The 22,694-nt window shown below is 47.0% G+C and overlaps 3 protein-coding genes across 3 annotated transcripts; 1 reads left to right on the top strand and 2 right to left on the bottom strand.

Moving 5' to 3' along the window:
• The first annotated feature begins 3,043 nt into the window (after positions 1–3,043).
• Positions 3,044–9,605, top strand: samd14 (sterile alpha motif domain containing 14). The gene is made up of 10 exons (XM_030088989.1): positions 3,044–3,080; positions 4,353–4,510; positions 5,196–5,312; positions 5,387–5,573; positions 5,719–5,818; positions 6,316–6,384; positions 6,458–6,614; positions 6,897–7,019; positions 9,044–9,199; positions 9,450–9,605. The coding sequence occupies exons 1-10, from the start codon at positions 3,044–3,046 to the stop codon at positions 9,603–9,605; spliced, it is 1,260 nt and encodes a 419-aa protein (XP_029944849.1).
• Positions 9,606–11,993: 2,388 nt separating this feature from the next.
• LOC115386623 (uncharacterized) lies at positions 11,994–14,649 on the bottom strand. The gene is made up of 5 exons (XM_030089026.1): positions 14,545–14,649; positions 12,858–13,027; positions 12,667–12,774; positions 12,435–12,566; positions 11,994–12,288 (listed from the first exon to the last, which is right to left on the bottom strand). Exons 1-5 carry the CDS (start codon positions 14,558–14,560, stop codon positions 12,094–12,096), a joined length of 621 nt encoding a protein of 206 aa, XP_029944886.1. The 5' UTR covers positions 14,561–14,649; the 3' UTR covers positions 11,994–12,093.
• Positions 14,650–18,195: 3,546 nt separating this feature from the next.
• On the bottom strand, positions 18,196–22,585 carry psmd3 (proteasome 26S subunit, non-ATPase 3). Its single transcript, XM_030088968.1, has 11 exons — positions 22,253–22,585; positions 21,262–21,452; positions 21,045–21,185; positions 20,819–20,955; positions 20,501–20,691; positions 20,315–20,418; positions 20,110–20,224; positions 19,786–19,905; positions 19,549–19,652; positions 19,267–19,473; positions 18,196–18,431 (listed from the first exon to the last, which is right to left on the bottom strand). Exons 1-11 carry the CDS (start codon positions 22,443–22,445, stop codon positions 18,354–18,356), a joined length of 1,581 nt encoding a protein of 526 aa, XP_029944828.1. The 5' UTR covers positions 22,446–22,585; the 3' UTR covers positions 18,196–18,353.
• Between the last annotated feature and the right edge of the window lie 109 nt (positions 22,586–22,694).

Genomic DNA, 22,694 nt, shown 5'->3' with positions numbered 1-22,694 from the left:
CAAAATCACAGAACAATAAAATGAAGCGAATTCAGGACACCAAGAAACAACATGAACTCAGTCTATATGCAGATGACATTATTATAATTCATTTTTGACACCTCACACACATGCAAGCAGAGAACAACGGTTAATAACCACTAACAGTGGCGAGTACACAGACATTCAGATGAACAGACAGCCAAGTCGGCTGCTTTCACGATGACTTTCAGCTACAGAACTATCAAATATGGGAGCATTATTGTAGCAAACTACTTGTCAATGTTTATTTACACTTGTTTGTATCTCAATCTGTCTGTCCAAATGTAACCAGTTGTGTTTGTGTTGTGTTTTAGGAAGAGACTCAGATGACGGTTGTTTCAGAGACAGTCTCCTTTAAATCTGACAGAGGAAACAAGAAAAATCCTCCAGTCAGGCACTAAATAAAATAAATCTACAGAAAATAAACATTTATACAGATTTGGTGTCGTTTTCTAATAATAACCAATGTAACAAAAAAAAAAACATTTTACATTTTTACATGCACACATATAATTGACCTGTTCCACAAAGTAAGCGTTGTCAATGTGTGATGGAATTTGTCAGTGTGAACCGAAGTCAGCAAAAGCTGTTCATCTTAATCAGACTTGTCAATGCTTGCAAAGATATTCATAGTTGAAAAATGTACACATTCATCTTCAAGTGCTGAACATACAGAAAATCACCTCTTTTCTTCTCATGACTTTTGCTGCACTTCGTCCGTGAGAGATTTGTGTGAGTAAAGCAGGGTGTTGGCGGCCTGAATTCAGGCTCTGTTGACCCGTTCCTCAGTAGCTACACCTTCTGTACCCTGCTTGCGTGCTCTCTGTCCACAATAAACCAATAAAAAGATAAGAGCAAAGAGCAGTTGGCACTATAAGACTCCAAAAAATTCCTAAATAAAGGAAGGCGGCTGCCCTCCAGCTGAACTTATGTGGTGGAAACTTTTTGTTACCTGTCTGTTTTACTTTGAGGCTACAATGTTCCACTGAGCTGTTCACAGCTCTTCAACAGGCAGCATTACAGGTGTTATTCAGCAAGAGCTGAACAGAATGCATCAACTAAATGGTCAAAATGAGGCAAAACTCAATAACTCAAAATATGTTGAAAATGTTGTCATTTTCTCATGAGATTAGTCTGTAGTATTAATAAAAATCAGATTTTTATTACCAGTAAAGCAGTCTGTAAACACTGAACCATCTTTAAATCTTTCAACTAGCTGCATCTCTTTCATCTCACATCTCTTTCCTCCTCTCTCCGTTCATCCAATCATCTCCACCCCCCCCCCCTCCCCCACCCCGCCCCCTCCTCCCAGCAGCCCTTGCTGCTCTCAGATGGAGGCTGCAGCATTCTGCTGAGTAGTGGTGAGCCAGCACTCAGCCTCCGTCTGTCTGCGCAGCCTGAGGGAACTACAGCGCCCACCGTCCTGCGGCTGCAGCCACGCTCCGCCCGGCCGGGGAGACATCCCGAGGCACCCTGGGAGTCGCTGTCCGGGCTGACCATCAGCTGGAGGAGGCAGAGAGAGAGAGGGGGAGAGAGAGGGAGAGAGAGAGAGGGTGACATACCATGCAGTCAGACACACACAGAGGTGAGTGCATCTATCAGTTTGTTTGTGTTTACTTCGCCTCCTGTCTCCACCTCTCTGCCTCAGTCTGCCTCCATCTGTTCGCATATTCCATCCTGTCCTCCTCTTCCTCTCCTCCTCCGACTCTCCCCTGCTCATCACCCTTTCCTGCACCTCCTCCCCCTCTTCCACCTCGGTGTGACACTGCATTTTCCCTTTCAGTCTACTCAGAATCAGCTGTGTTTTCCACTGAATTGCGTGTGTGTTTTTGAGACAGAGCGAGAGAGTGTGTCCTCGAATCAGTCCAGCATTGTTGAATGAGTTCCGCACGTTCCTGGACTGCTGAAGACGTCATGCAGCTCTTTAACAAACATAACGACAGTACACCGTCTGCATTTAACGGGCAGCTCGGGGGGCGTGAAGGTGGAGGGTGGAAGGAAAAGGGTGATGAGAAAGGTGAGGATGAAGGGTGTGGATGAAGGCTTCCATGTTCAGGAGGAGAGTGCATGAGGTCTGGTTTATCATCCATGACCTGCTGTGGTCAGTCGCTCAGGAAGTCCAGCATCCGTGCACAGAGAGGGAAGTCCAGGTCCAAGCTGGCCAGCGGAGGTCCCAGCTTGTGAGGGATGACTGTATTGATCTGCTTTAATGACACGCAAATTAAGAAAACAGCTTCAGCAGGATCTTGAACGTCTCGTCACGGCAGCGGGGTGGCAGTGCAGAGGTGTCCTCGTTTCCAAAATAATAGCAGACAGATATAAAAAGATTATTCCCTTCCCTACAGATCAATGGTGTCCCCCTCCTCTCGATGAGAAGTAGACCTTTGAAAAGTCTCATGAAAGAATCATGAAATACAGTGATGCAGAAGAAGCCAGCTGATCGCCACTGTCTGTGAACACTGCTGACAACCATTGTTTGTGGACAATCCTGAAAACCATCGCTGGAGGCGACTCCTGAAAACCAACATCTGTGAACACTCCAGAAAGACGCTGTCAGTTTACACTTCATAAATCCGTCGACGAACACTCCTGAAAGGTGTTGTTGGTGAACCCTCCTGAAAACCACTGCCAGTGGACGGGCCTGAAAACCATTGTATGTGGATATTTTGGGGAATCGCTTCTGAAAATCTTGACTTAGCTGGATACCAAGAGACACCAGATGCTAAACCGAATCAGGTCCACACTGAAAGAATCCAGGTCCCAAAACAATGTGTATTATAAACATATATGTAAAACCCTGTAGTGACGGAAGCATTGTGCTAAGCTAACCTGTCTTTCTAATGACAACAGTCAATGTGCTCAATTAAAATGGTAACAGACAAAAACAACTCATCTACTGCATTTTTTTTATCTTAATGTTTCTGGAATTAGTACTGAAATGAACTCATGTTTGTTGTGTCCTCTAACATTTGTCTCTCTCTGTCTTCTTTTTGTTGGCCTCGTTCACAGATACAGTTGAGTCATGTCTACCACCCTGGACGATACAGAAAATGTGTTTGGTGAGTCCCACATTATCTATTCAGGAGGATTCAGTTCACCAGCAGGGGGCGCTCATTCTCCACTCTCATTCTCATCAATATTTATCCTCTGATCAGTTCAGCTGAATGGCTTTTGCTTCCATTAATATGAGGTAGTAAGGTGCAGTTGGGACGACTGGACCCAGGAAGTACATGTCTCCCTCTAGTGGTGGTAATAATTATGACAGCAGCAATGTGGAGAGGCAAAAGTGTAACGAGGGAGAGAATCAGTGTCGGGGGGGCAGGATGGGAAGAAGAGCAGGACATTGACTCAATAAAACGCATGTTTGATTCCCAAGTCACTCCAAAATAAAACATTGTTTTGAAAGATTCATGTGTAAGTATCCCACGTTTGAAGTGAACACAGTCACAGTCAGTCCCATCTGATAACAGCATCCTGCAGCAAGTAGAAGTGAAAGGTGAGCCCTCATAACCCATACTGACGGGATAGATGAGAAACTTCCTGTGGGGTTTTTAACGTCCTGTTTCAGACAGAAGAAACAACGGTTTTGTTCATTTGTGGCGGCTTACTGCACGCCACAATAATCAAACTAATGTCATCATTCAGCCGCAGGTTTCTTGTCCCATCCCCTCCTCCTTTGTTGTCTCCTTTCTCAAATATGCCTTTATAAGCCCCACCATCATATAATTTGTCCTCTGAGGCCTCCCCCACTCCTCCCCTCCTCCATGCTTTTAGATTCACATCCCCCTGGGAAATAAAGAGCTGTCAGGTCTGTGTGGGGGTGGAGAGGCACATTAGCACCGTCCACTAGTGCGCACACACACACACACACACACACACACACACACACACACACACACACACACACACACACTAAAAGGAGGAGAATAATTGATCAGACATACCTCCTTTAAACACAAAAACAAAAAGCCTTCATGAAATAAACAAACAGGAAGCACATAGTTGTGAGTAAAAACTGCTGAATCAGCACTCGGCTCTCAAGATCGGATTGTGTTTAAGTGTGTGTGTCTGTTGGTCAGCATGTTGAATATTTGATGGAGCCTTGGTGCGGTGAGTGGCAGGAAGACGAATGTGTAGCATCATCATTAAAAAGTCTGCAGCATCCTCATCCATCCATCATTCACCTGTCCATCCATCTCTCATCCATCCATCCATCCATCCACTATCAGATCTCATAGCGGTAGAGGCAGTCACTGCTGGGTCAATACGGGGTCACCGCGGACACGGTGGACATCACAGTCCTTCCTCAGAGTCAGCGTTATTATTTTCAGATCTAAACGAGGCGATCCCAGAGACTGAGCTGCTGGACAACAGCATCCAGAAAGGTCGCGCTCAGCTGTCCGTCAAGGCCCGGAGGCAACGCCCGTCCAGATCTCGATACCGTGACAGTGTGAGCTCCACAGAGGGTGAAGACAGCCTGGAGAGGAAGGTAATGAAACCCTTAGAGTGTGCTCCCATGTGTGAGATACTTCCTTTCTGTGCCTGTCAGGTCAAATTATCTCCAGAGCTATGACGTCCGGGTCACATGCTGATATCATGTCCGCAGCGGTGGCCCAGGCAAACACGTCCAAAAATGAACTTATAAAAAAGGAACACACTTGATCATGTACCCTTTCTATACAGTGGTCACCAGAACCAATCTCTGGAACCAAGGCAGGGGTCGATGTTTGCAGGCTACCCAACCTGTTGATTGGGTACCCAATGTGTCCTGGTCAGGCACAGCTCGAACAAGCCATGTAGGGGGGGCCGCATGGGCCACCTGCAAAGTATAACATGAGGAAGTGGTGCATTGCTCATGGACCATTACAGTGGTGTTGCGGGCCCCTGCAACAGTAATTGGCTCTTGGGACCACAACTACCAAATAATTAAATATATCATTTACCCAGGAAGCTATGAAAGCTGATCAGCAGCTTCCTGTTGACGCCCAACTATCATGACTCCTTCTGAGTTACAGCCATTGGCTTTGCTTACTTGCCACCTCTTTCCCTCAGTACCTTCCTCAAACCCTGTGCCATGAATCCTACTTACCCCACCTGAGGCAGCTGGCTCCCGATCCCCCACATCCCACTTCAGTTAACCAGCAATGACAACTGAAATATCTTTCTGATTTCAGGAAAGTCCGGTTCACTCGGCTCGCTCACCGCTTCATTTGGCGAAGCGAGGCTCCTCCCCCTCCCCCGAGTCACTGTTGTCAGTCCGAAGCCCCGCCTTCTCCTTTGACACGTCGTTGGTGAGGCCAATCAGAGTGCACTGGAGGTGTGGCTGAGGCGAGAACATATCCGTGACGACTTAGATGTCTTTTAGGTGCGTCGCTCTCCAGAAGATGGGGGCGCGTCATTGGCCGCGCCCCCACGGGGACGGTATCATCAGCTGACCAACGCCACGTCTCAGGAGCCGCTGGTGATGCCGAGCAGCTCGCCATCCAGATCCTGCCCCTCGTCCGAATGCTCGCCGGTTTACCTGAGGAGGAGCAGGAGGCCTGAAAGCGAAGGTACACACACCAGTAAACACACAAAACACACACCATCAAGATGAACACATAAGAGACCAAAAATGGATTTTATTATTCGTGTGTGTGTGTGTGTGTGTGTGTGTGTGTGTGTGTGTGTGTGTGTGTGTGTGTGTGTGTCTTTCAGTTCTGGTTTCTGATACAAGTCGGGACACAAGTCCAGTTGATCACGGTAGTTCAACCGTCGTCTTCGATAAAAAGACCAAGAGACGCTTCTTGGACCTGGGGTAACCCAAACACACACACACACGCTCAGTCTTGTATTTCTATCCTTGTGGGGACCGTCCATTGACTCCCATTCATGTCTAGCCCCTAACCCTGACCCTTACCCTAACCCTAACCCACACCACAACAAAGCCTAACCCTAAAGAAATGTTTTTTCACTTTTACTTTTTTCAGTAACAACAACATGGTCAAGAAAACACTGTTTCTCCTACTTAGGACCGGAAAAAGGTCCCCACAAGGCACGTCGTTCCACGTTTTGCTATCCTTGTGGGGACATTTGGCCCCAACAAGGATAGAAATACGAGAACGCACACACACACACACACACACACACACACACACACACACACACACACACACACACACACACACGCATTTTCCATGAGAATTTAAAGACTCAAAGGCGAACCTCTCTAAGGGTTCGGTCTGTGTCCATCTGTGTTCTCTGCAGAGCTGTAATTTACGTTCTCGATTCTGCGTCCTTGTCTTTGTCTCTCAGGGTGACGCTGAGACGCTCCTACATCCGGGTGAGGAAGGATAAATCCAACCGTCTCTCAGTGGGCAGCCGGTGAGTCTGTCACCCGTCACTAACTCTCCTCTTCGAGCCTTCAGTCTGTTCTGACGGCAGCCTTCATCCTCAGAGAGCCGTCTGAGAGTCCGTCCCGTTCCTCTGGGTCCTTCGTCTCCTTCTCCTGGTTCACTGAAGGACGTGGGTCACTCTCGTCCTCCGGGACTCCCCCTTGCTCCCCCAAAATCCCCCCGCTGGGCTCCCATGGACCCCGCAAGTCCCACTCCCAGGTGACCCTGCTGCTGCTCTGGCTGAGTCCACACAGCTTCACAAATACATTTATTGGTGTTGCAGGAAAAATTACTGAATCATTACTTATTCATGTTCCTGACCATCAAAAACTTTATTTTTATTGACTTGTGTCAAGCAATCTTATTAAACCAACATGTAAGGTTTACTTAAAGAAGGCCTTGGTTCTCATCAGTACCGTAGATGTAGGACTAGTCCGCCTCGTACTCAGCCAACACTGTTATCAGACACGTATCAAACCTGTTTGTTCTGTTTTCCTGCAGGAATCAGCCCTCAGTGAGGAGTATTCTCCCCCTCATACTTCCTCCTCCACCTCCCCTCCTGTGGAGTCGTCCTCCTCCAGGTCCTCACACCCATACCACACCCTGTCACAGTCCTCAGACGAGGTAACGCTCCGATCTGTTCCACCCAAATTAGCAAACTCTCGATCTGCGGATCTCGATCTGGCAGTGTTGTTGCTGATGTCCGTCACGTTGGTGGAGGTGACATTGGTAGTCCAAAAGGTCTTGTTGATGTGGGGGGGTTATGAGTGTGAGTGCTGAGTATTGGGTTGTGAGAATCATTGATCCTTTCTTGGATTTCTATGACTTTCATGCATGAGGTTAGGTGAGGTTTGTGAGAAACTATCCTCAGCTGGAACCATACGTTGTGCTTCTTGCTTTCATGGTCGCCCAGTGATGCAGCGATGCATCACACATGGTCTGCACACTTTCACTGCTGTCGATAGCAAGGTTACTATTGACGATGCATCAATAAACCACTGTTGTTTGCTGGAAGGTGGACTCAGGGCACCAGACATCCCGGTTGGTGGAGCAGAAGCTCATTTTACTGGGAGCATGAACAAAACCAACAACCAAACGGACTCCGAGTATAACTCAATTTCAACCACATCTACAAGTGAAAGCCAGAGAGATTCATCAGATTCTACATGAAACATACCAGAAATCTACTAACGTCAATTTATAAGGTCTGTTGGTGTGGCGACAAACATTGTATGGATCTACTCGATGAAAAGAAACACTGACATTTAAAAAAAGAACATGGAGCTGTCAGGAAGGTCATTGAAAGTGGAATGACGACAAGAAGCAACCAAGAATAATAAGAACTAAAAATAATGTTTTGTCTTGCTTTCTCTTGTCTGCTTTAATGCATTTTCACCTTATCAGGATTTGTAAAGAGTCGTTTGATGTAATTCTCTAAAAACAATAAACTGAACTGATAGTGGCTGGGTCGTGGTACAGAGAGGCCGGGCAGCCTCGCTCCAGAAGCCAGCAATCACTACAATGAAGGTAGTTTAGGTTTTGGCGGTGATCACAAACTTCAGGTTAAGAACATTTGCGAGGGGAGAAGGTTGAAATGAACAGATCCTGGATTCTTCAGCAGTAAAGTGAAAAAACAAAGTTTATGTCACTAAAACAGCAGCACTAATGTTTCATGTTTTCACATCTTCTCACAGTCACAGCACAAACAAGAAAATCTCCTCAATAGTTTCTCTTTGTGTTTTTTTTTGTTTTTTTTGTCCCTGGGCTCCTGATTGGCTGGCCAGTCGGGCAGAGCGCTGCAGGTCAATCTCCCATGAAACGGAGCTGAGGAAAAACCCAAAGCAATCACAGCATTCCAGCAATACTCTGGAACATCTTTTCTTTTTCACCCAAATTAAACCTGATTGCATTTGATGACCATAAGAAGCCTCCAGAGCCTCATACAGCAGACGAAAAGGCTTTTTTGGATCATTAATTAACATGGATGAAGGCCACTGAGTTCCTGACAGACCCATCAAGAACAATATGATTCTTGTGCTTGACGTGTTTTAAAGAGATTAATTGTACAATTTAAGTTTTGGTGTCGTTTCCTTTAAACTGAGAGATCACTTTTGATGTGTGTGATTTCATTACAAAATCACTGAACAGCACCCAGGATGAAAACTACGTCATTTTCAGCATTTCTACCATTTCCAGTGTTTCCATGTAAATGGACGTGATTTTCAAAACTCTGTCATGTAACCCCAAAAATTTACTGAAACAAAAAAATGTGTTTTCACTTAAAACGTCACGCAAGCAGGACCTATCACTGTGGCTTTAAGTCAAATGTACTCAGAATTTTCATGTGATCTATTGCAGAGGATAAAAAACTAGTTTTTTTAATTCTGAAGATGGTAAATATGATAAATTCTTTAAAAACGAAACTGAAAACTAAACAAGCATTTTATAAAATAATTGGCAATACGCTGGCTTTTTCTTTTTTAAGACTTGAGCTGTTGCTTTTTATGCTCTGCGGTGGAGGATGGGTTGGTTTTAAGAGTCTGAAGAAAAGAAAACATCTTGCTTTCAAGGTTGTAGCCATTGATGTCCTCCAAGTGTCCAATAAAATATGTTTGAAAACCTCCCTCCTCTTCTCCTCTCCTCCTCAGCCCTGTGAGGAGCCCCCCTCCCTCATGTCTTCGTGGACAACTCAGCAGGTTTGTCAGTGGCTGCAGGGACTCAACATGGAGAAATATGTCCCAGAATTCAGCGCAAGAGACATTGACGGACAGGAGCTCCTACAGCTGGACGGCAACAAACTGAAAGTGAGCGGCAGAAGCAGGATGACAAGGGGGGGGGGGGGGGGGGGGGGGGGGGGGGGGGGGGGGGGTGAGAAGTGGGGTGAGAGGGAGGAGGGAGTGACAACTATAAGCAACATGATTTAGAAACTGATTTTCAGTTAAACATGTGAAATCATCATTTTTCTTCCGCTGACCTGTGATTATGACCTGTAACCTGATTATGATCTGTGACCTGTGATTTTAACCTGTGACCTCTGACCCGTGCCCCCTGCAGGGTCTGGGCGTGCTCAGTTCGTCGGATCGCAGCGCGCTGAAACGCCGCATCAAGGACGTCCAGAGTGCAGCTGAGAAGGAGAAGAAGGCCCTGAACAAACTGGAGAAACAGAAAGAAAAACAGAGACGGAAAGAACAGGAGCAGCGCAGGACCTGAACGCACCACCAGGGGGAGGCAGAGCGGGACTGAAGGGGGGGTAAATTAGAGCTACAGATGAGACAGAAGGGGTGGGGGTGGGGAGGGGAGGCAGAGAGACGCTACGTCTTATCGCACCATCTTTGTTTTGGAGACGTGTTGGAGGCGTGGAGGAACCGGTTTGTTCGACACCACGGAAACGCGGCAGTTTGTTGACGTTTATGTTTGTTTGTTTACATTTTGAGTCTGAATGAAGGACCAACGCAGAACATGAGAACAACATGGAACGTTTCAGAAAATAAACAACAAACCTTTGAATATTCGCTGCTGTTGGTATTGTTTTTTGTCGTCGCCATGGTAACACATTCGATTTCAGAGTTTGATCCTTTGGGGTTTTTCTTTTATTTCAGATATAAATACATTTCTATATTAAACCACAAAATTTACATGAACGCACCAGTCAGAAATACAGACAAAAACATCCATTCATGAAACATATTTTCACCTTTTATTACAATGTAATAAATATTTTTACTCATAAAAAAACCTTGGTTCAAAACAGCTGTGAAAGTTCTGTTTCAGAATGAAACTACTGCAAGAGTTACTCTCTTTTTTCAAAGGTCACATGACCACATCATAAAACATTACCAATGCAAACAGCATGTCAATAAATAGTCAATAATAAACAAATAAATTAAATAAATAACACCGTCATTAAATAAGACCCTGAAACACTCAGCCTGTGGCGTCAAAGCTGGGGAGATGAAGATAGGAGGTCAGTAAAATGTAAGACTTGTGCTGATCTGAGATTTTGAGAAATAAATCACTTCAATAAATAAAACACTTTCTATAAATGAACACTCAATATGTTCATGATGTAAACACAACGGCATACAGCTCTGCTAGCCCCCCCCCACCCAAAAAAAGTAGAAAATGTGCTCTACTGTACAAAAGTTAATTCTTTTGTGTCCCAAAGTTCAGAACAAAGAACATCACATAACAATCCAGTGAAACTAGCAGTCCCCGTCCAAACCAATGCCAGCGAAAACAGAGTCCTGACATGCTGATGCTGCCAGTCCAGAGACAATCCCAAAGTACTGAGCTGAAAAAACAAATCAAAGAATGAGAAATCTACTCATCCTCAGGGTAATCCTGACTCAGGAGCGCAAAGTTCCCAGAAGATGTGAAGGATCCTCAACTGGAGTCAGTGATCCTGATGGATCCTGATCCGCTTCTGTTTCAAAAACGCTTTCTGTTCTGGATCAGATCATGTGGTTGTGATTATAAACACATCCAGATACCTTCAGTCAGAAGATCCTACAGTCTCATTCATGCCTCAACCTTTTTTTGCTATATTAAAGGTGCATTAAGGAGTTTTACAACCTTAAAAATACTTATTTTCCACCATAAATATGTTACACATTTTTAATGCTGTGTACAATGTGCCCTGACATATTCATTACAAGTACCTCTAACAGCGCTAAATTGTCACTTGAAAGTTGCAGTGCCGGTCCGGCACGAGCATTTTTTGGGGGAGAATTTGAAAGGAATGAGGTAATGCACGCTCCGGCTGGATAGGTTTCGATTTTGTCCGCCATTACTCCGCCAGATGCTTAGTGAGCAACAACTGAGCAGGAGCTTCCAGAAAGTAAGAAAAGACTGGCTTCTAGCACTGCCACAGCTCCAGCACAGACTCCACCAGGTAAAAGAAACTTAAATCTTACTTAAGCGCTTCTAAACGAGCGAAGACGGAGTCCCCCTCTTCCGTGCAGGCGAGCCACACGGAAGAGTTTTTCACTAAGCTGCATTACGCCCAAGGCCTGCAGGGGGCGCTGTTTCGCATAAAATGTGCAAACTCCTTATGGCACCTTCAAGCTAAGTTGTTCCTCAGCATCAGTTAATGTAACATTTAGTTTAAATACCTGATATGTATGATACATACTCTTGTTTTTTCTGACAATTTAACACAGATTAATGTTGAATTATAATTGTACAGGAACTTTTGTTGCCTAAAACAAATTGCATTGAATTTGGTTGATTCAACCAATTACTGTTACTTTTTTTTGCCACCATTTCACTCTTTATCTTTAGCTTCATAGGTACTTTGAATCTCATTTTTAGGCAAAAAATGAGCAGCTTCCCTTCAAGAAATGACTTTTGTGAGCATCTCCTTGTGGTTGCCATGGAGATGGCAATGAACTCTCTGTCAGATTATTCGTCAGGACAAATTGCAGCCGTACCTCGTGTTTCCTGCCCAAGTCACAGACTTTTATCCCTTCCATGTGAATAAATATATGCAGGAACTTTCTGACACCTTCAAAATAAAACGTTCTGAGATGTCCTCATCCGAAGGTCTGCGCCTCGTAGTTCATTGCCAGCTCCCCAGGGGGCGCTGCAGCTCCACCCCCAAAGTGCACTGCATTTTACTGGCTCTCCTGTGGGTCCTTGAATGCAGCGCTGGAGCCTGCCCCTCTCTGGGCGGGGCTTAGCGTGGCATTGTGGGCGGGGCTTAGCGTGTCCCTGCAGCTTGTGGCCTCTGGGGGGCGACAGTCCTCAGGCTGCGCATCAGATCGTGGCAGAAGGAGCGGAGCTGCACCAGCGTCATGTGGGCCGTTACCTGCACCTCGTAGTCGCCGTGGAGACGAGACGCAAGGTCCGAACTGGCGGTTTCATCAGTTTCGGTGAGTTCAGCCGCCTCCCTCATCTGAAAGCAAAAACACAGAAAGCAATCAGCGGCCAATCAGAGCGCAGCACCGTGGGTGACTTGTGACGTACTGTAGTGTGTCTGTGTGTGTGTGTGTGTGTGTGTGTGTGTGTGTGTGTGTGTGTGTGTGTGTTGGGAGGTGTTACCGTGGCGATGTGGGTCAGCAGTTCTCCGAGGTCGGCGTTCAGCTCCGTCAGTCCACTGAGTTTGTCCGACAAAACTCCCAGAAGCCCCTGATACTGCCTGCAGCCTGCCAGCATGCGACTCACCAACATGTCCTGTAGGGGGCGACACACACACACTTAGCATGATCAGAAACATAACGTCGTCACATGACGGCACAAAGAAAACGTGACAGAACCAAGCCGCTGGACTGACCAGTGTGAAGCGCTGGGACAGCGGCTTGAGGACGGGGGCGGGGGGGATGCCCAGCGACAAGCTCATCATATGAAGGCCGGAGGTCTGACTGGAGTCCAGAGTCAAACCCTGAGGACCAAAACTATCATTAATGAAGAGAAAGATGAGAGGAAGGAGGCGGCAGGAAGCAGCCAATCAGAAGCCTCGCTCACCTCGGCGGTGACGGTGGCCGTGTGAACCGTGGCGACGTCTCGGAGGATTTTCTCCAGCAGCAGCTTGGCTCGTTCAGCCGCCTCCCTGAAGGCCGGCGAGGCGTCGGACGGTGACGGCAGCGGCGCCGACTGGACCAAAGCTGGAAGCAGGAGGCAGAGCAGCATGGCGGCTGTGGAGAGGGGGCCGGGCCTTGTTAGGAGACTCAAAAAGCTAAACCCACTTTAAAACTTTAACGAAATTTGACTCATCTATATTTAAGACAGAAAAAATACAATGTTCTTTAAAACCAGTAATGGGATATTTTAGCACCCGTGGCACTATGGAGCCTAGACTGCAGGCTGACGTGACGTGACGTGGCTCCATCGCCATCTTGTGGAAGTTGTTGGAGATGCAGCAGTGCATGAAAGTCTATGGCGATAAGATGTTCTCCTTCTCCTTTTTTTTTTTTTTTTTTTTAACGATTTAATTCACTCATTTATCCATTATGTCTGATGGTTTGGCCTCTGTACTTTATCTCGCGTCACCATTTACTGTAAGTACCACTCTTAGCGGCCTCATAAATGGGGAGAAGCACAAGAAGGAGGGAGGAAAATTTGGACGGAAGGGGAGAGGATGGGGAAGGGAGAGGGAAGGGAAGGGGGAAGAGAGAGTAGAACCACGAGGAAGGAAGGGAACAGATGGAAGGGAAGGAGAAGGAAAAATAAATAAATAAATAAATTTTTGCAACAAAAACGACAGGAAGAAAATGTTAATTAACAAAAGTGTTTCCTTTTGCTGTGCCCTATTTAGATTGTCGGCTTGTTGTCATAGCTCGACTTAGTTAGGTTCTATTTAATTTTCATACAGCGGTGAGGTAGTGGTGGGCAAAATACGCTTCGGCTTCAGCCCTAAACCTTTTCGGCCAAATGATATGTGTATACATGTGTATGTGCGTTCAAGTGTATGTATGTATGTATGTGCACATAAATATGTCTGTGTATGTCTATGTATGTAAGTGTATATCTATATGTATGCATACATAACTTATGACATGTATGCTTTATGGCCGAAATAAAATTAAAAAAATTAAAAATTAAAAAGCATGCTACAGTGCTGCGCACACCACCAGCGTTGCACGTGCATCACACGTACATCACAACCGGGGTCTTGGAAACTTGCATATGATTGGCTCTGGAACCCAGTCTAGCCCCACCCACTGAAGGTGTTCTCCAGAACTCTCATTTTGAAAGTATGGAGATGGCAGATTGTTTAAAGGGAATATTTCTTCAATAACAAGTGAAAAATGGAAATGATTATAATGAATTTTAAAAATAAATTTTGTACTCATTGTACCTTTAAATCCCACCGCAGCACACTGCTCAGGTAACTGACTATAAGCACCATGGGTTAAATCACATAAAACACTGTAAACACATGGGATACACAGACGTGAGTTTACAACACAAGTAGCCTCATAACAGCTGTAATTATCTGAACTTCATGTATATAAAAGTGTCCATAAAACCATAAAACCTCAACAGTAATCATCATCATGATCTGTGCATCAGGACGGTTCCAGCTGTGCGGCCTCAGCTTTGTGGCACTAATCAGCTGTGATAGCAGCGGGGCACGCGGCAGCCTGCATACCGCGGCTGCAGGTGAGAGACCCTCCTCAGAACAGACGGAGCGTCCGCGAGCCGGACTTACCTGTGGGAGAGTCCATGTCCGTGTGCGTGTGTGCGGAGCCGCGCGGGTTTTCTTTCAGCCGGCATTTGCGCCGGCGTCGGGTTTTTAAGGCGCTCTCCGCTCCCTCCGCGGGGTTTCCCGCTGCTGACGGACACCGAGTCATCGAGGAGTGAAACTCTGACGACGCGCCTGTTGCGTCACGACACAGCGGAGCGCGAGGACCCGTCTTATCTGGACGGCCACGTGACTCCTCACCTGCGTCCTGTCGCTTTTCAAGAAGAAAACAAAGGTTTGATGTTTAAGTAGTAAATGCAAAACTTTAAAAATTGCAGTCCGAGTCCACAGACATGACTTTAATGTTTCCTCCTCCACGTGCAGGTGATGCGTGTGTCAGCAGGTTCAGCAGCATCCAGATCTGCAGGTGGATGCTCTCTGGTTGCGCAGCCTGTTGCTCTGAGCTGTGCCCTGCAGTCTGGATGGGGTCAACCACTTGAGGTATGAAGCGTCATGGAAAAAAAAAGAAAAAAAAAAAAGATTTATTGGATGAAAACTTTCTGTGGTGTCCTCACCATGGAGTTACAATAACTCATGAGCTGGTGGTTGATGTTCACTGTACCAGCTTGGCTCATTTCCAGACTGAAGGCTGGGTTATTCCAGTTTCCTCTAATAGAGTAATGTCAATTCTGCCAGCTGGAAGTCGACATGGGTTCTCTTGCTTTTCTCTCACTTCATCAAAATCAAATTGTATTTTTTTCCCCCCAATCTGTATCATAACACATAAATACAACATAAAACCTCATTTATCTATTTATTAATGGTTTAAAAGTCAGCTGTCTTTAAGACCTCGAGAGATTCGAACGTCAAGCGGACTTCAGGGGAGTCAACAGTTCTTCTGAATTATTTTGGAAAGTGTTTCTGCTGATCAGCAGTCGGAAGATTCTCAGCAGATGAACCATCTCTTCGGTGGAAAAAGGAAGTGTCGGTTGATAAGACTGAAATCTCCTCCCATCCACATGCCGAAGTGTCCTTGGGCACGGCGCTGAACCCGCTTGCTCTCGGTGGCTGGGCCGGGTATGGAGCGTGTTCTGCCTGCGTTGGTGTGTGAATGGATGAACGTGACCGTCGGAGCCTCCATGTTGTGACAGGGTTACGACCAGCTGGCTCAGTCCAGTGAGGTTATCTGAGGCCCGGAGACCCCAAGAGGGCAAAGCGCAGGGAATTTTCCCTTTAATTCACGTTTCTGTAAATGAGGTTATGTAATGATCTGAGCTCCACTGTACTTCACCCACTAATCTCTTCCTCTTTCAGCCCCATTGAGGATTTTTCCTGCTGGGTTCAGTGACTCAGCAAGCGACTGATGAAAACATCATTCGTGTAAATTTTGTGCTGACTCAGATTCCCAGATTTCTTAAACTGTGAAGCTACAGGAGAAGTGGATTATTGACCAGGAAACACAGCCCTAGTCCTGGTGTGTTATGGTGTAATCACACAGGAAACGCTTGGTTGTGAAAGTGAGCGACGTCAAAGCGGCGACGCCTTTCAACACGTCGGAAGGAAACGCTCGACAGGAAGAAGAAGAACAAGAGTCACACCTGCAGGAGCAGCAAGAGTTATTTTAATTCAGCTTTGATTTGATCAAGATTCCAAAATCCTTTTAATTCAGATTCCAGGGTTCTGTTTTATTCAGTCTCTGGGGTTTAGCCTGATGGAAAATTGTTGTAAACCGGTTTAGTGAAAACTGGCTGAGCTTCAGATTTAGTCGGATGTGAAAATGTGTGTTTGAATGTGAGTCAGAAAGTAAACCAATTCAACAGATTAGCTGCAGGAAATAAGTCTGGGTAAATCAGACTTCCAGGATTACGTAATGGCTGAAAGAAAAATGAAGTCGCACGCGATGAAAATGATGGAACACACCGAAGTACACACACACACACACACACACTCCTAAAGCCATTGGTAAGGATGCTCACCGGGGTTTTCGCCCTGTGAACTTCACGTTGCTGCTGAGAGAAATCAGAACTACCCAGGCTCCTTCATCCTGTCTCCAGGACCCTGCTGGTCCAGAGAATCCTGTCCTGGATCTGACCTGATGGAGCCCAGGAGCTGGTGAATGGCATGAAGGCCATGTTCAAGTGGAATTTCCCCAAAGGAATGAAAGGTATGTTTACTTTCTTTCACAATTCCTTGACACGTGATAACCGAACCCCCCCCTTCCCACTGACTCAGACCTTTCACCCCAACTTCACCTCTGTAAACCTGCTCCAGACGCCTGCATCTCATCTCCACTGTTCCAACTGAAGCTTCATGCTCCGACGGCTGGCAGGATGCGAGGAGGGAGAACTGGAACTAAATCCAGAACTCTAAATTGACGCAACCTCAACCACTTCCTGTTCAAACCGCAGGAAGTGGTGATTTACTTTGGAAGAGGCCGCGCTGGCTCGAGATGTGATCAGACACAAGCAGACCGCTCCAGGTCTCCTGCTTCCTCAGACCCAATCTTCTACACCGTTTGTGAAAACTCGGCCCAGCGAAGGAAAGCAACTTTTCTGGGTGAAGATTAATTCTGTTCTGGGTAAAGAACTCCAGAGGAAGACGGGCGTCTTATGATTTATACGAATGATCAATGCCTCAAACTTTACACCGAGACTGACTAAACATGTTACACTGTCAGGTCTGTCTTCTGTAGACATAGAAACATTGCATGCTCCTTCCATATCGAGCTGAGATGATTTACCGTATTGGCCCGAATATAAGACGATGTTTTTTTCCAGAAATTGCATCCTCAAAAGTGGGGTCGTGTTATAATCGCGGACTTACGGTAGATGGTCAATACCCATCCGCGCCGCTAGATGGAGCCAAAGTATCACTGAGCAGAGAGCGAGTGCAGCGATGAAATGAGATCAAATGATCTGATGAAAAATGGCGGATCATCTGGAACAAAGGGGCTGAACGCTGGACAACTGAGCAAACAACAGAGGCGAAGTTATGATACCAACTTTAAACTGATGGTGATCAACGCAGCAGAGTCATCAAACTACTGCCAAGCCGCTAGGAGATCTGGTGGAGCAGAGCCTCGTTCTTATTGGAGAGCACAGAAAAAACACTACAGATGCTAACGCTATGAGAAAAGCTTTCCGTGGTCCTGAGAGACGCTTCAGAGAGACTGATAGAAGGGTGAGTGAATACGTCTCTGAAAGACGGAAAGACAGAATGTCCACCACCAGAGCCTGATTCAGCTGAAGGCACTGGACAGTTATTTACATCATTTATGCAGTTTTGACCCCTCGAGGTTCTTATTTGTTGCTTATTGTTTCTTATTTTGAGAAAGAGAATATATTTTTTCATTTTATATCTCGTGAAATGTTATCTCAGTTGTGAGTTTTTGAGTTTATAATAATTGTAGAATAAAAAGTTGTTTTATGAGTGACCTTACTGTCTTCAGCATTTTTTTTTTTTTTTTCACAAAATTATCTTTGAAAAATAGGGGTCGTGTTATAATCGGAGTCGTCTTATATTCGGGCCAGTACGGTAAATGTCTTTCACTTCATTCAAAGAGATGAGAAGAAGCCAAAATGTGCTAAAAGAGAGTTAAAGTGATCCAGCCTCAGATCACTGGTTTTACCTTCAGACTGAGAGCGACGACCGAACACCAGCAGGAAACAAACCAGCATCAAGAGTTAACAAAAAAAGTCTTTATTCATCTGAGGGAGAAACAACAACGGAGGAGGGAAATAGACAGGAGAGCTTGTGGGTAACAACTGATCCACTAGGATCAGTCCAAACACACTCACACACATGCACGCACTCACACACACACGCTGTGGAAAGGCTCATGGGAAGCTGTCGTCATCGTCTTCAGCCATTTCTTTAGCGAACTCCAGATCCTGCTGCTCGCGCTCCCGACGCTCCTAAAAGACGCAAGAAACACTTGTTTTAAACTGTAAAGTGTGGTTTCATGAAAAATCAACCAACAGCACGAACTCGAGTCCTGGCACGCCGACCACAAAATGAAAACTCGAAAATGATGCATCGCGTGCAGTTTGAAGGCCTCAGTATACTCCCCCGTCGCCGCCACGGCGTTCCTACGCCGGCAACCCTACGCCGCTACTGAACATATCTTGCTCCTGCGTCAAGGGAACGCCCTCCTCTGCCAAGCCGCTAGCAGTCACAACAACAATGCGGCTTCCGTAGCTCCGGCTTTACCTAGACATAGATCTATAGACATAGATTTCTAGACGTACGTATCTAGACACGCGTGCATTTACCGAACATATATCTGCATATATGACATATCTGGTGACACCGGGCTGTGGTGGAGGAGAGGCTGAGCGGACCGTGATGAAATATTGGTGAAACTAATGAGCTTTTGGACGATTAAAGCCGTTTTCGGAGCGGCTATACACGTAGCCCCGTCTGCTACCAGTGCTAACACTGCTAACAGTATAGGAATGTGCGCCGCTCAATTTTGGATCTCAATTTCTCCCGAAGCACTGTTCGGATCAGAAAAGCATTTCGGGTGAGTTCTACTTTATTCTATAAACAACGCGAAAGCGGACCAATCACAGCCCTCGACGTTCACGTCACCACGCGTCGAAACGACGCGAAGTCACAATTTTCGGGAGGCGCACGTCAAGCCCCGACGTAGCCCGACGTAGGGCTACGACGTCTACGTCGTAGGAACGACGTAGCGGCGACGGGGAAGTATACTGAGGCCTTGAGGCCTCATCACATCGTGTGTCTGACCTCGGCTGACTCCAGGTCCTTGTTGTAAGCTTTCGGTGGGAACCTCATGGCCTTCACAGACATGTTGTGGATGTCCAGGCAGAAGGAGATTCTCTGGTGGAAGGCCAGCTGCGGCTCCCGGGTCCCGTAGATGTCCATGGTCTCTTTGGACTGGACGAAGCCCTTCTCGTGGTTGATGCTCGCCTCGATGACGCCGTCACGGATCGCCTGCGGGACGCAAAGCGTTATGCCTCAAACTCCCGACACGGCGGCGGCGCGGTTACTGGACTCGGTGGCTGTTACCTTGGCAACAATAAACTCGGCGTCCTCGGGGCTGTCGAGCTGCAGTTTCTGAGCGATGTCGGCCAGAGAAATACGAGAGTACGACAGGCTGATCATACGCACACCTGCAAAGAAAATAATGTTTTGAGAAAAGAACATGGAAATGATGAGAAAAGCAACCAGGACTGAGTGGGAAGAAGCTCCGGATCGACCCGGAACAGCTGATGTCTCGGGCCCGGAGGCGCCTCACTGGCTCACCGGTCTTGATGACGTTGTGTCTCAGGCGGATGATGAGAGTGTACGTCCCGTCGGTCTGAAACTTCTCTCCAAACTGCTCCAACACCTGGTTGAACTTGGCCAGGTTTCCCGTTCGGACCGCTGAAACCGCAGCAGATTAAAACCGTGAACACACATACCCAGATTACACCGTTTTTAAACGAAGTTCTGAAAAAAAAAAAACATCCTAAACTTATTCCATTTTTATAAATTGTAGGATCATAACTGTAAATGTGTGTGATGGCAGTAGCTCAGAGTAAACAGGGGTGACAGAAAATAGCGTAGAATAAATGTAGAAGGTCTGACCCTGAGTGAGCAGGAAGTACGGCATCAGGGAGCGTTTGAGCGACGGCTGTCTGAACTGAAGCCTGTCGGGAATCTCTCCCAGCAGCAGCTCCACCACGATCAGCAGCTTATGGACCTGAAATCAAACATACCAAACAATGACTCAAGTCTGATCCTACAGTCAGAGTGTGTGTGTGTGTGTGTGTGTGTGTGTGTTCGTACAGACCGTTTGCTTGAACCCCACGGCGGTGTGTTGAGGAGCTTTCCTCAGAGCGTTGGTCAGAGTCCTGCGAGCCTCGGAGTACTCCAGCTGGATGGCCTTAATGCGACCTGCAGGTCACATGACGGCAGCAGGGTTATCGATCGGCCTTACGTCGGCTACACGACCCCGCCTGTCAGCCGACGGCCTCACCTGTGTAGTAGAGGTACCGGGCCCACTCGTTGTTGTTGGCGAGCTCGGGGAACACCGACTTGGACACCAGCTTCTCGGCCTGGTCGTACAGGTTGAAGTGCAGGTAGTTCCTGAGCAGCAGGTTGAGCAGGACGGCCTGACCGTCGGCGTCGTGACGCAGAGTCGCCGTACGAAGGCGAGTGTGGAGGAAACTGATTGGGAGAGGGACACCGTCACACAAATGGTCTGAAAGCCCTCACAAGGCATAGAGGTGTGTGTGTGTGTGTGTGTGTGTGTGTGTGTGTGTGTGTGTGTGTGTGTGTGTGTGTGTGTAAGTACCTGCGGATGGTGTCAAACTGGTTGAGGAACTCGTACACTCTGGCGTGGTAGTAATAACACTTGGCAGCGACCAGATCCAGAGCTCTGCGGTTCTTGGAGCCGATCTTCTGCAGCAGGTCGTCTGAAACTTTCTGAGCCTGAAACAAAAACATCAGCAGCAATGAAACAACAGCAGATGGTCATCTGGATCGGTTCTCTGTGAAGATGTAGAGCTTGAGATTCAGACCTCTGTGTATCTCTTGTTGTTGGTCAGATGAACCACCAGCAGCAGCTGCAGGTACGATTCCACCTCCGGCAGCAGAGGAGCGGACGCAGACTTTCCTGTCCGGGGTCGAAACTGAACCTCTCCTTCAGACATCTCCATGGGCTGAGAGGACGACACAAACACCTGGTCAGATACACACTCCCTCTCCAGAATGAGGGGCTGAAGTCACGATTCTCACCTCCTCCAGGAAACCCAGCAGGAAGTCTTTGGTGCTGGTGTTGTTGGTGAAGAAGCCGCAGACGGCTTTGTGTAGCACATTGGCATTGAGGCGGCGGCTGGTGGACGGCAACGCTCGCAGCGCCCTCAACACGAAGCGAGGCTCCTTCCCCGACACCGCCTTCTCAATCTGCTTCACATGCTCCTTAATGTCTGACAAAGAGCAGAGAGGAGAAAACCCATCAGGAGAGAGGGAGACCAATCACAGATCTCTCTCGTTCTCCACTACAGTCCATCCATACTGTCTCTTTATCAGTTATCCCTCGCTCACCTAAAATCAGTGCTTTTTTAGTTCCCACACAACATGTGCTCTCCCTCTCTCTACATTATTGTCTGAAGTATCTTTCCCACAATCCCTTTCTCTCCTTCCTACCATACAGACACGGTGCATAACAGTAGATTTTGGGTTTTTCTCTGTTAAAGCGCTTTGAAATAACTGTTGTATCTGGATCTGTTTAAATAATGACTGATTTTAAAGTATAATCTCTGCTGTTGAGGACAGTAGCTGGTGTTATCACTCATCAAAACGGGTTTAAACACTCATGAATCCTCTGACCGCACTTTAAAGCCATATTACAGAGTTTGCACGAATTCAGAAAGATGTAAAGTTTGTGTTATCTGAAGAAAATATGATCATAAACAAGGACTGGTGCTAATGCTAACTTCTGCACTGTCACTCAACGACGGGGTCATATAAGGGTTATAACACAGACACAACTCGTATTTTACTGGGGAAACAAGCATTATATATGTAATTTTGGCGGCACTGTATAGATAAAACTCAAGGTTATCCAGATAAAAGAAGAACTCATTTCGGGGAGAGTACTTAGCATCAGTTAGCCGCTAATGCTAGCCGGCTAACCGACACTGAGCCGGCTCCGGAGAGGCTCCCCGCCACCCTCCACCCTCCAGCGGCCTAAACACCCCCATCATGACCGACAGAGCGTCTTTACCCTCCAGGGTGAGGCTGTCCTGCTCCTTGGGTTGCTTGGCGGCGTTAGCAGCCTCCTCCTCCGTCATCTCCACGTCCTGCGGCTCCGGGCCCGGCTCCTTCTGCTCCTTCTCCTTCTGCTCCTTGGACTTGGAGTCCCGGTCCCGGTCCCGGCCTCCGGCCTTGTCCCGGCGCTTGGCCGCAGTCTCCTTCATGCTGGGGCGCGAAGGTGTAGCGAGGTGGCCGCTCGGGTTGTTGGGGGTGAGTTTCGGAGGGTTTTTCGGGGTAAGGTGTGAGCGATCACTGAGCCGCAATGACTGGACACTATTTGGCTGCAAGGGATTGTGGGAAACGGCAAGCAAGAGGAGGCGAGGGCTGAAAACATAGACCTCTGTGCGTAGATCATAGACATATGCGAATAGATCGACTGTGCTCGGCATATAGATGTAGAATATAGAACAATG

This window comes from Salarias fasciatus, chromosome 4 (genome assembly GCF_902148845.1).
Source record: "Salarias fasciatus chromosome 4, fSalaFa1.1, whole genome shotgun sequence".
Classification (NCBI taxonomy): domain Eukaryota; kingdom Metazoa; phylum Chordata; class Actinopteri; order Blenniiformes; family Blenniidae; genus Salarias; species Salarias fasciatus.
This window is presented reverse-complemented; position numbering and strand designations above follow the sequence as displayed.

Bases quoted from the DNA above. Each gene is read 5' to 3' on its own strand.
- samd14 (XM_030088989.1), top strand. From the start codon at position 3,044: ATGTCTACCACCCTGGACGATACAGAAAATGTGTTTG. The intron at 3,081-4,352 runs GTGAGTCCCACA...TATTATTTTCAG, and splicing joins CGATACAGAAAATGTGTTTG to ATCTAAACGAGGCGATCCCA. The intron at 5,574-5,718 runs GTACACACACCA...TGTGTCTTTCAG, and splicing joins CAGGAGGCCTGAAAGCGAAG to TTCTGGTTTCTGATACAAGT.
- LOC115386623 (XM_030089026.1), bottom strand. The intron at 12,567-12,666 runs GTCAGTCCAGCG...CGCCCCCTACAG, and splicing joins TGTCCCAGCGCTTCACACTG to GACATGTTGGTGAGTCGCAT. The intron at 12,289-12,434 runs GTAACACCTCCC...TTTTGCTTTCAG, and splicing joins TGCTGACCCACATCGCCACG to ATGAGGGAGGCGGCTGAACT.
- psmd3 (XM_030088968.1), bottom strand. From the start codon at position 22,445: ATGAAGGAGACTGCGGCCAAGCGCCGGGACAAGGCCGGAGGCCGGGAC. The intron at 21,186-21,261 runs GTGAGAATCGTG...TCGTCCTCTCAG, and splicing joins TGCTGGGTTTCCTGGAGGAG to CCCATGGAGATGTCTGAAGG. The intron at 19,653-19,785 runs GTGAGCCAGTGA...TTTTCTTTGCAG, and splicing joins ACACAACGTCATCAAGACCG to GTGTGCGTATGATCAGCCTG.